The sequence below is a fragment of the Primulina huaijiensis genome, unplaced genomic scaffold, assembly GCF_012295235.1.
Source record: "Primulina huaijiensis isolate GDHJ02 unplaced genomic scaffold, ASM1229523v2 scaffold11123_ERROPOS214507, whole genome shotgun sequence".
Lineage (NCBI taxonomy): Eukaryota > Viridiplantae > Streptophyta > Magnoliopsida > Lamiales > Gesneriaceae > Primulina > Primulina huaijiensis.
In genome coordinates, this window is record NW_027342280.1 from 153,929 (window position 1) to 169,629 (window position 15,701).

The 15,701-nt window shown below is 36.1% G+C and overlaps 1 protein-coding gene and 1 long non-coding RNA gene across 5 annotated transcripts; one reads left to right on the top strand and one right to left on the bottom strand.

Moving 5' to 3' along the window:
• Positions 1–250: 250 nt before the first annotated feature.
• On the bottom strand, positions 251–8,723 carry LOC140965563 (peroxisomal nicotinamide adenine dinucleotide carrier-like). 4 transcript variants are annotated; one of them, XM_073425659.1, is made up of 11 exons: positions 8,509–8,723; positions 8,335–8,421; positions 8,178–8,252; positions 7,827–7,957; positions 7,653–7,707; positions 7,183–7,335; positions 5,745–5,813; positions 5,558–5,665; positions 4,925–4,993; positions 1,673–1,727; positions 251–804 (listed from the first exon to the last, which is right to left on the bottom strand). In XM_073425659.1, exons 1-11 carry the CDS (start codon positions 8,587–8,589, stop codon positions 614–616), a joined length of 1,074 nt encoding a protein of 357 aa, XP_073281760.1. In that variant the 5' UTR covers positions 8,590–8,723; the 3' UTR covers positions 251–613. The 4 variants fall into 4 exon arrangements, with proteins under 4 accessions (XP_073281760.1, XP_073281759.1, XP_073281761.1 ...); XM_073425658.1 differs by having other exon boundaries at positions 1,673–1,742; XM_073425660.1 differs by having other exon boundaries at positions 1,673–1,742; positions 8,048–8,421; positions 8,509–8,697.
• LOC140965564 (uncharacterized) lies at positions 5,823–7,132 on the top strand. Its single transcript, XR_012173108.1, has 2 exons — positions 5,823–6,163; positions 6,461–7,132. It is a non-coding gene; the product is annotated as an uncharacterized lncRNA (long non-coding RNA).
• Positions 8,724–15,701: the final 6,978 nt, after the last annotated feature.

Sequence of the window (15,701 nt, forward strand, 5' to 3'; positions counted from 1 at the left end):
TTACTTCATGTTGTTTAAACAAGTACTTTTTGCAAGATCGTTTTTATTGTTACAATTGATGACACGGATATTTGTACTCGCTTATATTTCAACTATTTAGTCAAGCATTTTTATTTATATTGCATTTTGAGAAATTATTACTTATTTAAAAAAAATTTTATTATTTTTCGCAAATTTTTAAAAGTTTTAAAATACGATACGTTACAAAAATAATCTAAAAAAATCAACAGTAGAAACTCTTGCAAAGTAATCGACGGATTCGTTGAATCTCGATACTTGAGTACTTAAAACATCGTTATTTTCATATTGCAATTTCAATTAATCCCTTGAGCATATTGAATTCAGTGTCTATGTTTTGATCCATTTGATAACTGATGTTTTTCATAAATCCAATGACAAGAAGGCCGTCCAAGGTTTGAACGGAGAGCTAACCCCCAGTATCTGGTGCGGTCTTTCCATGAGAACCAGCTATAACACAGCATACCTGAAAATTTTCAAAACATGCAAAAACAGTGGAAATAATGGGTGAATAGAAAATGACAGAAAAAAGTTTGTCACAAGTTCAGCATCTTTATTTTAAACTAAGAATAATTCTTCAGAGATTGTGATGGTATCATTTAACAGCATTCGATAAAATTTTAGAGCTTGTATCTGAGATAACAGCGTATGCCTTAACGAGCTCCTCTTTCACCATGAAAAGTAGCGACGCAGCAAAAACACTTTGTACTATTTTTGTGCTCATCCCTTTGTAAAAGCTGCGTAATCCTTCGTAACGGATCATTTTAACAATGGCATCAAATGTACCTGTGCAACCAGAAACCTGATCAACGTCGGAGACACCATAGGTGACAACTAGTACTTATTGCATTACCTATATTAAATCATCAGCATATGCACATGTGCACAGATATCCAGATTATAAAAACATAGAGAACGGAATTCTACACTTTGTCCGTTCATCACATGCTTTATTTTTTATGCGAAGCAGTTTCAAGCTTTCAAATTCACAATATATTTTTGACAGCATCATTCAGAGATACCAGGACGGCGCATTTGTTCATTACTTGAGGGTGCAAATACATTTGTGAAGTGTAGGTGAGTGCGATTTTTGAACTTATATTTTATATGTATTGGACTTAAATTATGTTAGTTTTCGAGCGGAACTATGTATTAGGTAGTTGTTTTGTCATATGCTGGAATTGAGGTAACATGCATTTATATAGGTTGAAAAGGTGTGTAGAGCAACTTAAAGATGGAAAGGAGAGCAAGTGAGCAATAAAAGAAGAAGGGAAAAGGCAGGAAAAAAGTTCGGATGAAGCAGGCGGCGCCTCAGCGCCCATGCTTCTTCCATGCAATGTTGAAATCACGCAACAGTAGGAATGGGAATAAAAATTGGTGAAAACATCTGTAAAATTGTCTTTAGTGTTAAATGGTAAACCTCTACCAGGAACAAGGAAGGGGGTTAATGGTTGGACTTTGGACATGCTGCCTGTTTTCATCACCAACTCTTAAAATTAGAAGAAAGGTACAAATTGATTTTCAGAGAAATGATCGTATTTAGCACTAGTTATAACACCAGGCAAAAAAACTTGAAATAAATATCGCGGTCCCAGTAATTATGTAAATGGTAAACTAAACCAAAATATATTACTGCTAACAAATCCATACGAACCTGAATATCGTAATGAAACATTGCCACCAATTTCCTGCTTCGCTTGAAGTCTTGACTGCAAAATAGTGAACTAGACATTGACAAAGAGAAAATACTCATGGAGAAAAATAATAATAATTAGCCAGCAAGAGACAATATCTTAAACTACCAAAAATATACCTACTTGGAATATACATCTAGTTTGCAAAATATATTGTTCCGATCTAGAACACCTTGACATGAATTCTCTTATAAGTTAAAATTTCAATTTGATTTAAGTAAAGCAGTCTGCAAAAAAGGATTGTTTTTTCAATTATTTACATATCAAGAAATTTCAAGAAAGCCCAAAGAATAAATCACACATTTCTCCAAGTCTCCATTTTCCGTATGGTATCAGAGATGGGATTGACTTCCAGAATGATCCAATGTATCCTCTGTTAGAGTAGTTGTCCAACAAGCCAACTTGTGGCTTGGGTTTTATTGACTCTAATGTAAAAACAATCTTTATTTTAATAATATTTTAAGTTTTTATCCAATTATAGCATTTACTTTATCTGTATATACATGCAAGCTGCATAGATAAAACCCTTAAATATATTAAAGGTACCATGAGGTCTGTCTCACAACGTAAGATGATGAAACTCATTAGGAAGTGTACCACATATTCTAAACATATTCCTAGTCGAATCAGAAGCCTAAAATAAAGATAAAGGTCGCTTGAGCTTAAGACTAGCATCTGTGATATAAATGCCATGTTTCATTAGTAAGGGCATGTAGCTGACCATTTATACAGACAGGGTGATCATTTGATGATGCACTGAACAACCTTCCCTCGAACTGTCCAAGTAGTTATCACTTATCGAGTGGAATAGTCAGCGGTTATAGTTGTGCACCATTAGTCATTTGACCTCGGACAACGTAGAGGCTCTACGTACTAGGATGCACTTTGATCCGTTTACCGACTTCATTGGGGATCATCAGGTGGCAAAGTTGGGTGTAGTTTCAAAATATGCAGGACTAAATATATTGTAGTCGGGGATTCACCGTTTGCATACGGATGAAGATATCGTATGTGAACTCATGAGTTAATAGTGCAAGAAATCTCTGGCCAGAGTACAACATGTGCATTTTGGAAAGGTGTTTCCTTAGTTAAACATATCATGTCACTATTATTATTCAAATATACATCACATCGTTATCAAATTCATATGCAACTCTCGATATACCAATGGTTACTGATGTGATCAGTATATATGAGTTGAAGGAAACGTACTATACGTTAACCATAAAGTAAGATTCTTGCAAGCATTATCAACGATACCTAGAGGATCATGGGGCAATGCTATTAGTAGCTCTTACCTTGATCTGATGGATGCAATCAGAAATGAATTTGACATTTTTCATCAAGGTGTTAATGAAAATAATTAGAGTAAGCCCAAATAAGAATAAATGTTATTCTGAATCACAAGAAGTTGTAAACCCATGGATAGTTGTATCCTTGAACTCTTAAGGATCACACAAGTATCGAACTCCGTGTTCCCGTTGACATAGTCAAGTTCAAGGAGTTGAATTTGACAACTGTAGTTTGATGTAGATCAAACATAATGATTTTAAATGAGTTTATAAGTTAATTCCATATGAAGGAAGAAATGGAAATTTGTCCATCTACTAATTGATTAAGGAGAATAGAATTGCCTGTTTTGGTGAAAGAGTTCACAAAACTGACAGCCAGTTGCATTTTGATCTTCGAAATTTTCATTCTATGAACAAGATTTGTACATTGTATATGTGCATCATAAATGTATTAGTATATATATGTGGATATATACTTTATACAGAGATATAAAGATGTGCATATAAATATATCATGCATTATCAAAAGTTGATTAATAATGATACAATTACATGAGAATTTAATTAATGAAAATTAAAAGTTCTAAAGACACTAAGATTGAGAATCCTAGTAACATAGGACATGCATATATGTATTAGTATATATCTGTATATATACTTTAAACGGAAATATAAAAATGTGCATATAAATATATCATGCAACTTTCAATACATGATATAATTACATGAGAATTTAATTAATGAAAATTAAAAGTGCTAAAGACACTATGATTAAGAATCCTAGTAACATAAGACCTGTGTAGTTTAATAAATATGTTATCAAAAGTTGATAAATTCTACACATAACACGATACACAACACAAGAAAATTCTCCTCTCCTCCCTCAACTTTCGGCCATCTCAAAAGAGAAAAAAAATATTTTCGGCCAAGAGTTTCCGCCGCCGCGTTGACGCCGCATTGCCTCCAGAGTTTTGAAATTCGGGCGTCCTAGCCTCAACGTACAAATTGTTTGAGATCTCTAGTGCGATCTAAACAAGAAACAAAATTTCCGATCGTGAACTTATTTTGACGTTCAAAGGAGGGAGATCCGTCCGAAAATATATATGAAGGACTATTTCCACTTAAAATCTGGAATAGTTTGGAATCAATGTTTAATACGCAATGGTAACAATTCTAAACATCCTATGGATATTTATATTCATACAACGCCTAATGAGCGTTTTGAACATCGAAACAAAACTTTAAAACTTCCGCTGCGCATTGAGTGCGTGAAAACAATACTCCAACATCCTCCTCGTACACTTTCTTTTTCCTTAGTTAGGCATGTTTCAAATTTCGATTGTGCCACCATAACTTCATCAAACAATAAAAATAATACATCGAGAACATATTATCAATACAAATCCTTGAGTTTTCTCATGGGAATCAGAGTCAAGAGTTTGTGGGAATATGGAAATGAAGTGTCAAATCTAGCACCATTTGGTAGTGGAAGAATGATGAGTAAACAAGACAAACAACATCTAGTATCACTCCATATTTGTAGAGTGACAAACAAATAAGGCAAGCAGTATATATCATAGCTATTGCAAAACAGCGACTCCCATAGAAAATGAAGCATATAACATTAATCAGCAGAGGAAACGCCACGTAGGAGTATGAGTGGATAATTCCATGTTGACAGAATGATTACATCTACTAAAAATATCTTTTGGATTTGTGTTTGTTTTTCCTAGTCTGAGGCATGCTTCAACTTGATTTTTAGGTAAACATATTAGGTTAATTGTGGTGTATTTTTTTGCAGTTAATTTCCTTTTCTACTTTTAACGATAAATTTCATCATCCATATGCCATACTTTGCAATAAACTATTATACTTAACAAAAGTATCAGTATCGTGTCAAAGAAAAATATGTGATTTTACCTTAACAACCAGAAGAGGGTATGTCGAAACAGTTGCCCCAAGTTTAGCCAAGGCCCCTACTAAGAAAATCTGTTTACATAAAGGAGACAGAAGCTAAAATTTTGCAAGGAAACCCACATGGAACCGCATGATTTGTTTTAGTGACACAGACTTGTTTGTGTAGAAACGTACAAGCCACTCTAATCACCGCAAAACTTGTTAGTCTTGTGGATGTTTTTGTTTCAAATTTCCTTTGAAGTAAACCAAATTTTGAATCCTGATTGAGTGAAAGATTCCTATTTTGCAAAATAATTGTTTTGGACATCAATATTCAAACAGGAAGTATCCAACCATCAATGTAACTTTGTTACAGAAGAATCAAATCACGTGTATGCAAGATTCTTAAATACCATCCGATGTTCTTTAAATTTGTTTCAAATTTCAAATTGACTTTCCAAGGAAATGTAGAATTTTGACAAACAAAATGTAGGTGACAAACCATATTTGACCTCAGTTTTATGGACCTCAAGATTCTAGAAAGATAATGGGAAAAAAATTGCCTTTAGAAATATTTTGCTTGGATATTATTAAAAAAATGTATAGAGGTTGACCAAACTAATTCTAATAAACAGAAAGCCATCAAATTAATGATACCTCCAAAGCAGTTATGTTCTTTAAACCTTGTTTTTTAGAAGCTCGCTTAGTCCTCAAATGCTTCAGCAAACTCTCATATATCATAAACTGAATTGATGGATTGCAAACCTGTCATGCCAAAAATGAAACCGGTTTAACAGGAATTTGTAGAGAATATGAAATAGTTTTAAAAAATTTAAACACTTACCATTATCAATGTCGGAACTATGCCTTTCCAAAACCCAGCAATTCCTGATTCGTGATAAACCTCACATGCCTACTAAAGACATCCAAATATAAGTTTTGTTAACAGAGTGATTTTTCTTCTAAGCAAAGAATAAAGTAATTGTGATCTATCAAATGGGAGGGGTTTTCCAAAAATAAAATGAAACTGGTAAGTATCATGCTTTTCTATATCCATGATAATCAAATCCTCAGATCAACTAGCAAATTGATGCAAATAGAGCTCAACAAATTGCTCGATTAGCATGTATTTTATGACAACCGTGCACTCAAAGCAACGTGTTCAACATACACGGAATTGAAATATCCGACGGCTAGGTACGTTTCAATCCTTCAAGTTTCACATACAGCTTAGTTAGAACACAGCCACATTTATTCGGTAAAGTTGGGTTGCTGCTGCATTTATGGTTAATAAATTGAGAATCCATGGCATCAGAATGGTTTTGTACTTTGGTTCAATCAATTGAGAATCCACACCATCAGAATTGCTCAATTAGCGTGTACTTTGTGGCAACCCAAAGCAACGTGTTCAACATTTATGGAATTGAAATCTCAGATGGCTGGGTATATTTCAATTCAGTCGCCTTACTTCTCCGTTAATTCAATATTTGTCTGTCCTACGAAATCAACTTCAACTTTCACATACAGCTTAGTAAGAACAGAGACATTTATTCGGTAAAGTTGGTATTGCTGTTGCATTTATGGTTCAACAAATTGAGAAACCACGCCATCAGAATGGTTTTGTTTTCTTTTTTCCGTCAGTTGTCTCACATAGTAATTCCTAGTTAGTAACCAACAAGAAATTTAAATGATCTTCACAATTTGCCAACGGCTTTTCCCAGTAGAATTCACTCACGTGTGGACCATTAGGGAGTTAGGTATCCTCTCTCATGGATTCTTCCTATATTAGATGGTAATGATGTTGATATCCTTGTAATTATTCAACTAACTAGTTAAGACAGCTGTGATTGATTAGTCACTAAACCACCTAAATGAATACTAATGAAAACTCATTTATCATGGTTGAACATAATAAATTAAGAAACCGAACTACGATAATTGTAATTAAATAACTTGTTATAACCTTTAATCACACTAATAGCGTGCTAAAATAGCAATGAAGTTAAATTTTAAGCAAAAGGAACCAGATAGTTCTGATCATTTTTAACAAAATGAAAGCCACTAATATCAGCGAAAGCAATTTCTTTAGCACCCTTGACCAAAACTCATTTGAAAGCGTCTACTCCAGAAATTGCACACAAAATAATAGAACTGAGAAACTCAATGAAAGCGTGATGCAATATGAAAGCACATACAAATGATTTTATTTCATAAAGCTGAAGAAACACAAAATGAATTATGTATTGATGAAGATGAAGATGAATAAAGATAGTACTATTCACCGCCTGAAATGTTCCATAAGGACGAGGTTTTATTGAATCCAGAGCATCCAATTGGTCAGGCAAAGAAGAATGTATAAGAATATTCTCGGACGCTTCCTTTAATAAAGCTACCCTTTTTGCCTCCGTTATTTTCTTTTCCGCCTGAGTGTGAGTCTGAAAGTAAAAAATGAAATGTTGATATTTTAGAAATTAAATAGCAAGAGCACAGTTAAACGCTCAGACTATAACAAGAAAATTAGAGTGTAAAAACATTGAAATTGATTTTATAGAATGACAGGACAAGGAGCTATTATATGCATCACAAAATAGATGTTTTCCATCTATTTGCATCAATTAAGTAATACAATACAATGCACTTCATATACTTAGTTACACGAACCATTTCAGTTTAGGAACAGAAAATTGAAACTGGTTCGCAGTATTATTCTCAGAAGGAATAGGACTGCCTGTATAAAAATTAAATATGCTACCTGCATACGAGTCACAAGAACCCATATTGGGTTCGTAAGCAACACATTTAGTGACCTGTGGTATAAAATTGCAATCATGTTAGGGAAAAAAAATATATTCATCCTAAATGAGATTATCCAGGACGTGAACACAGACAGAGAAACCAAATAATTTCTAAAAAACAAGACTAGTACCCCGCAAGGGCCGCGACAATAAGCCACGAAAGCATTCCTGGAGAGCCGTCCCCGCGTCCTTTTCTTTTATTTTCAGCCGCTATAGCCTCGGCCTTATTTTTGAAATACTGGTAAAACGAATAATAAACACCCTAGCAGCTTCACAAAGGAGATCATTAGTTAAAAATACAGGAAATATGGAATTAATTTTCAAATGTAAGAAGGTGTAAATAGAATCCCACGGATATTTTGATCGCCACGTAGTGGTCTGTCATCCCAGAATGAACAATAAGAAGAAACACACAAGAACTGGCTAAATCGCGTAGAGTAAAGCAGAACAACGAATGAAACGGTGTCAGCTGCTAATAACACCTGAGAAGCAGCAGACCCAAGCAGAGATGGCTTGAGGCCGCTGTATAGTCCTCCCAAACCTTCACTTCTAATAACCTGCCAACCCCAAATCAGGAGAAAGAAGCGCCCACAGATAAAATTTGGATATCGTAAGTCGTAACAGTAAGAGCCGCGTTACCCTAACAATTTGAGCCAGCGTACTCCCAGCAGCAGCTTGAGGCGAATCCTTCTTAGCCACTCTTTCTGTTTGCTGACGAGTATTTACCTGGAAGTGCATGAATTATTCACCTGGAGAACAATCAAAACGCCATAGGAGCACTGCTGAAGGTGCAAATTAAAGAGGGGAATGTACCGTCTGAAGAGGGTAAGTGATGATTTGGGCAATAATCCCCCCGCCGGCTCCCGCCATCCCATTAACCACCGCATTCGACATACGTAAACTGAATTCGCTGTTCAGGCAATCAACATGTCAATAGAATCTTATCCCCGCATTCTTCGCTCGATACTTATATTTTGAGTAAAACGTGTCTTCGTTTCTTTGGCTTTCATGGTTTATTTCAGCGTGCACAATCGACAGCGTGGTTGAGCTTTAACTACAAAAAATATTTATTTTATTTGAAAACTTATACAAACTCTACATACAAAAATTTTGAATATATTATAGTACTATGAGATATTACATATGACACTGATCATGAAATTCATTTATAAATTACTATATATTTATATGTTTTCTAGACAATTCGGTCCTCTAAAATAATTATAAAGATCTCTCGAGTTTGAAACTAACATCTATGATGTAGTATACTACATTTCATTGGTAGGAACATGGAGATGTCAAAAACATAGTGATGAGTGATCATATCATGAATCACAGAAAAACCCTCACTCGATTTTCCAAATAGTTATCACTTATCAAGTGGATAAGTATGTGGTTATTGTTGTATATTATTAGAGCATCAACATTCTTGTTCAAAATAGGTCGTTCAAATACTCGAATGGGGTTTAAACCAATATAGATGCTTGTTCAAACACTCACACGTCAGCATTTACCCAACTTTCGTTCATTTAAATGAAAGATTTCAATTCCGGAAACCAAAAACCATTCATAATCTCATTCCAGTACATGTCTACACGCTCCAGATATATTATTTCATGAGCGTGCAAGAACACGCTTGAGAGGTCGTGAGATTTGTTAATAATGGTTGGCCCAGCACATAAGATGATTTCTCTTTCTTTAATGTATTTTTTTGATTTAAAATTATCATTTTTTTAAAAAAAATCCGGATTTTAAAATAAATTAAATATAATTTTAGAAATTTTAAAAAATCATTTATGTTAACGATCATATTACACCAACAATGATAAATTGGTATTTTATATATTTAAAAACATTTAATTTTGTTAAGAACGGTTGGGAGTGAAAAGTGTTTAGAAAGAGGTTGAATAAACACTTGACGATTTTCGCAATTTTTCGATTGATGAATCAGTTTAGTGATAAACTGTATTCACGAATCTTGTTATCAATGTCAATCATTTAACTAATAAAAGTGCGCAAATAACTGAAGGACAGATAGAATATAACTTGAAACGTCCAGCCCTTTTTATTGCTTTAAAAGTATTAGAAAAATTTTTTTTTCTAAATTTCGTCCATCACATTAAAATATTTTTATAAAATATTTTACCCTTTAAAATGAAACATCAACCAACTAGCATTTTTAGAACTCAACGAAATAGTCATAGACATGAAATCGTCAATTTGTTTTACCAAACCTAAAAAGCAATAAGTTTGAAAAGTATAGCTCATACTAAACCTCTCAAAAATCTCTCAAATGCATAAATAAATAGTCTTAAAAATCTTTAATTATAAATCATGATTCATAAGTCATAAGTGCGGAAATAAGTAGAAGCGCTGGTCCTCGGGTTGTGTGCACCTTCAGTCCAGTCAGTTCATCCGTCAAGACCTCCCTCAAACTCACCTTCATCCATCACACCTAGTGAGTCTAAATACTCAACACACCATAATCTTTATAACAAATAATACATATAAAACCACATGCAACAGTGAAAATACTTTTAGGTAAAAATAACATTTCATGACATGCATAAATAAATCTCAATCCTCTTCATTTTTTTCCTTATCATGACATAAAAACATTTTAACATGATCATAAACATTTTTCTTTTCCCTTTTTCCTTTTCCTTTTCCTTTTCCTTTGTTGAATTCAGATCGTTAATTGTGACTTTCCTGATCATGATCATAAGAGTCGATGGATCCATCTACATGTAACCACAGTACTGGGCGGCGGGGACATCAGCAACACTCTCACCGGTCAACTGAGCCTTGGCCTATCATGATTCGAATAGAAATACGATCGTCGAGGTTCCCTCTGGGGCCTTTTCCCATAAACGAGCTCCCTCTGGGGCCTTTTCCCCTCACGACATTCTCATTCTTACCGTTACCACATAACCTTTACCACATATTCGCAATGATGGAAACACGATCGTCGGGCTCCCACTAGGACCATAACCCTCACGATATCCCCACCATTAACGAATTAGTCACAATCAATTCACTTCCTTCAACATTTTTCATGCTCATTACTTTAGAAAAATCATGAATAGCCTTTACATTTTTTTTTTTAAACCAAGCATGCAACATGTATTTTTAAATGTCTTCCTTAAATCATTAAAATCCCATGGAAATTTAAAAATAATAATTAAATCATGAACATCTCATATACATTTAAAAATAACCATAATATGATAAAAATAGCATTTAGGGCACCGCCATGACCTTTACTAATTTTTAGGTGTAAAAAGATCGTTTTACCCCTAGACGTAAAATTTCTCGAATTTGAATTTTTTCTTGATTTCTTGACTCTAACATGTCCCAAATATTTATTTAAGCTTATATGAATTTTTTCATAATTTTATTTAGCTTAAATATTAGACTTTTTTATTTATCTTTAATTAATTGTTTTGACGGTGTTTTAATCCCGAAAATCCCAAACTTTAATATAAAATTCCTAAATTCTAAATTTAGTCTTTTTATATTATTTTAGCGCTTATGAACTACGACTCGACCCCCGTGAGCCGTTTTTCCAATTTTTCCTTATTTTAAAAACCCTAAATGACACATAATTTTCACCCCGAGCCAACTCTCGATTTTCACGAGTTACCCCCGAACACAATCGAACCAAAACTTGCCCAACACCCTAAACTAGACTACTGGGTCCTAAGTTTACCAAACCACCAGCCCCAAAACCCAAAACGAGACTCCCCAAGAGTGCACCTAACTGGCCGAGACTCCTAGTATCACTAGGACTCTAAGTTGCGCCCCAACCCCTGAACCAACGAGCCCAGCCCTTGAATCATCCCTCGTGCACCCTCCTAGGACTCTAGTGTACCGGCTTGAACCATCCCTAGAACCCCAGCCCAAGCCCCAGTCGCCTGGCAGCAGTGCAACAATCTGCGCGACTTTCTCGGGTAGAGTCCTAGCTCGGCTAGGACTCTTTCCCAGCCCTTGGCGTTGGTCCTAGCTTGGCTAGGACTCTCTCCAAGACTCCCTCATGATCTTGGCTAGTCCTTGGAACGAACCAACCAAGCCCTAGCCCTTGCCACGCAAAGACCGCACCCCCTAAACTCATGACAGCAACTTCTCGGCTTGCATGTTCTTGATTCTATGAAAGTTAGCCAAGGGTTGTAAGGGTTTTGTAGGATTACAACTCGTGTATGTGCCTTCCCTAATCGCGTCTAGACATCATGGCAGCCCCCTAACATGCTTGAACAATTTAATGCATCACAATTCATGAAAACGAAGCTTGCATGTGCATAAATTTGAAATTCTGAAAACATATGTTAGGTACTTCATGCATCCAATAATTTACGACAATATTATGATATGATGGATGAGAAAAGAAAGATTTAGGCGTGCCTTTGCGTTGTATACGCACGAATATCCGTTGACGACGAAGAACGGGATGAAAACCTTGGCTTGATCACCAACACCCTTCGAAAATCTCCTTGTTGATACTTGTGTGTGCCGTGTGTGTGTATAAGAGAGGGTGGGGAGTGTTTTCTGATTTTTAAAATAGGGTGGCCGAATCCTTAATGAGTTAGGAGTGAAATTTGTGAGGTTTTGGGGTTTTAAAATACATTATTTATACTAATTACTTACTAATTAGGCTTTAGGCCCATTAAGCCTCAAAATTAAGCCCATTAGTTTTAATTAGGTTTTAAATAAAGTGTTAAAATAGTTTTGGTAAAAATGGTTCGTGAATTTAATAGCCGGGTTGTCAAAAAGTTCGTATTTTTGTTGAAAAACCGACACCGATAAAATCTACGTCCCGGCGTATAAAATCACCTCACAATCCTTTATTTTCAAAAATACTAAAAAGCATCGACCATATTTTAAATAATTAAAAACAATTATTTAATAAAAACATTTTACGTTTTTCAGCCCTCAGTCCCCATTCCTCGATCGTCACTTGAATAATCCTTGAAAATACAGTTTTATGCATGATGATAATAAAATCATAATTAACATGTAAGCATGTATATCACATAATTAATTAGGCAATTAAAATAATGAATTACTCATTTTCAAATTTCCTAGATTCGCATGCGGTTGGATTACGTTGTCTAAATATTGGACCTTACAATTCCTCCCCCCTTAATTTGAATTTCGTCCTCGCAATTTAGAACTTACTGAATAGATCTGGATAGCGACTCTTCAAGTCTCTCTCGGTTTCCCAAGTAGCTTCCTCTTCCGAGTGATTCAACCACTTGACTTTGACCATTGGAATGACTTTGTTCCTCAATCGTCTTTCTTGCCTTGCTAAGATTTGGACAGGTCTTTCTTCATATGTCATATTTGGGGTTAATTGAAGAGGTTCATAATTAAGCACATGTGACGGTTTCGACATATACTTCCGCAACATTGAAATGTGGAACACATTGTGAACTCCTGCAAGCGCTGGTGGCAATGCCACTCTATAAGCTAGTGTACCAATCCTCTCCAAAATCTCAAATGGACCAATAAATCTTGGGCCTAGTTTCCCCTTTTTGCCAAAACGCATAACACCCTTCATGGGTGCTATTTTCACGAATACGTGATCTCTGCATAGCTCTTTTGTCGGCTTTGCGCCGTCTTCATTCTATCGCGAATTTTGACTCTAAGCTCGGTAGTCTCTTCAATCACCTCTGGACCAATCTCTCTTCTTTCACCCTCTTCGTCCCAATGAATAGGAGATCTACATTTCCTTCCGTAAAGTGACTCACAAGGAGCCATCCCGATTGATGATTGATAGCTATTATTGTAGGTGAGCTCCACTAGAGGTAATTTTGGTTCCCAACTGCCTTGGAAATCAATAACACATGCTCGAAGTAGATCTTCCAAAATCTGTATAACTCTTTCTGACTGTCCTATCTCTCGAATATGAAATGCTGTACAGAATAGTAACTTGGTTCCCATCGCTGCATGTAGACTTTTCCAGAATGATGATGTGAACCTCAGATCTCTGTCAGACACAATGGATACAGGAATCCCATGCAGACGAACTATCTCTCGAATATACAACTCGGCGTACTGAATCATGGTGAAGGTCGTCTTGATAGGTAGAAGTGCGCTGATTTAGTAAGACGATCAACTATCACCCATATAGCATTAAATCCCTCAACTGTCTTTGGCAATCCCACAACGAAGTCCATGGTGACATTTTCCCATTTCCACTCGGGAATAGGGAGTGGCTTCAATTTACCTGCTGGTCTTTGATGCTCTGCTTTAACTTGTTGGCAAGTCAAACACTCGGATACAAACTTCAGAATGTCTCTCTTCATGCCTGGCCACCAATATAGCAACTGCAAATCTTTGTACATTTTCGTGCTCCCCGGGTGAATGAAGTAAGGTGTGTCATGAGCTTCCTTCATAATAAGGCCTCTCAAAGAATCGTCACTAGGAACCCATAACCGATCTCGATAACGAACTATATCATCCACCTCTGAATATAATTTCCGACCCTTGGCTTCATCTCTAGCTCTCCACTTTTGTAACTGTTCCTCAGTGGACTGCCCATCACGAATTCTATCCCTCAAGTTCGACTGAACCGATAATGTGGAAAGATTAGGGGCCTCGCTCCTAGCATACACTGTCAGCTCAAACCGCTGTATCTCGGACTGCAACGGTCTTTGGAGTGATAGATGAGTGATAACTGCTGCTTTTCTACTCAGTGCGTCTGCCACTACATTAGTTTTGCCCGGATGGTAGCTAATGTCACAATCATAATCTTTTACTAGCTCAAGCCATATGCGCTGTCTCATATTCAGCTCTTTTTGGGTGAAGAAGTATTTCAAACTTTTATGATCGGTGAATATCTTACATTTCTCCCCATAAAGGTAGTGTCTCCAAATTTTCAAAGCAAAAACTACTGCTGCAAGCTCAAGATCATGAGTGGGGTAGTTTTTCTCGTGAATCTTCAACTGTCTCGATGCATAGGCTATAACTCGGTCATTTTGCATCAGAACTGCGCCCAATCCAAGTTTAGATGCGTCGCTATAAAGAACATAATCCCCTTGCCCCGATGGCATAGCTAAGACTGGTGCTGAAATCAAGGCTTGCTTCAACTTGTCAAAACTGTCTTGACACTCTGATCCCCATATAAACTTAGCATTCTTTTTGGTCAAGGATGTCAAAGGTACTGCAATAGAAGAGAACCCCTGAATAAACTTGCGATAATAGCCAGCTAATCCCAAGAAACTGCGAATCTCGGTAACACTCTTCGGTACTGGCCACTCTTTCACTGCCTCGACTTTGCTTGGATCAACTTCAACGCCATTACGAGAAATGATGTGGCCTAAGAATGCCACTCTATCGAGCCAAAACTCGCACTTACTAAATTTTGCATATAGCTTTCTGTCTTGTAGTACTTGCAGTGCTGTCCTCAAATGATGACTATGCTCCTCTTTGTTCTTTGAATAAATCAATATATCATCAATGAAGACAATAATAAACTGATCCAGATACGGCTGAAATACGCGATTCATGAAATCCATGAAGATCGCTGGTGCATTAGTCAGACCGAATGGCATGACCATAAACTCATAGTGCCCATATCTAGTACGGAATGCTGTCTTGTGCACATCAGACTCTTTCACTTTTAATTGATGGTATCCAGATCGCAGATCAATTTTTGAAAATACCGCGGCTCCTTGCAACTGATCAAATAAATCTTCAATTCTTGGCAGTGGATATTTGTTTTTGATAGTGACCTTGTTAAGTTCCCGATAATCGATGCAAAGACGCATACTACCATCTTTCTTCTTCACAAATAATACCGGTGCGCCCCATGGAGAATAACTAGGGCGAATGAAACCCTTGTCTAGCAATTCTTGGATTTGATCTTTCAATTCTTTCATTTCAGCGGGTGCTAGACGATAAGGTGCTTTAGATATAGGAACGGTGCCCGGCATAAGATCAATAGAGAATTCCACTTCACGATCAGGTGGAATACCAGAAACGTCCTCGGGAAAGACGCTAGGAAAATC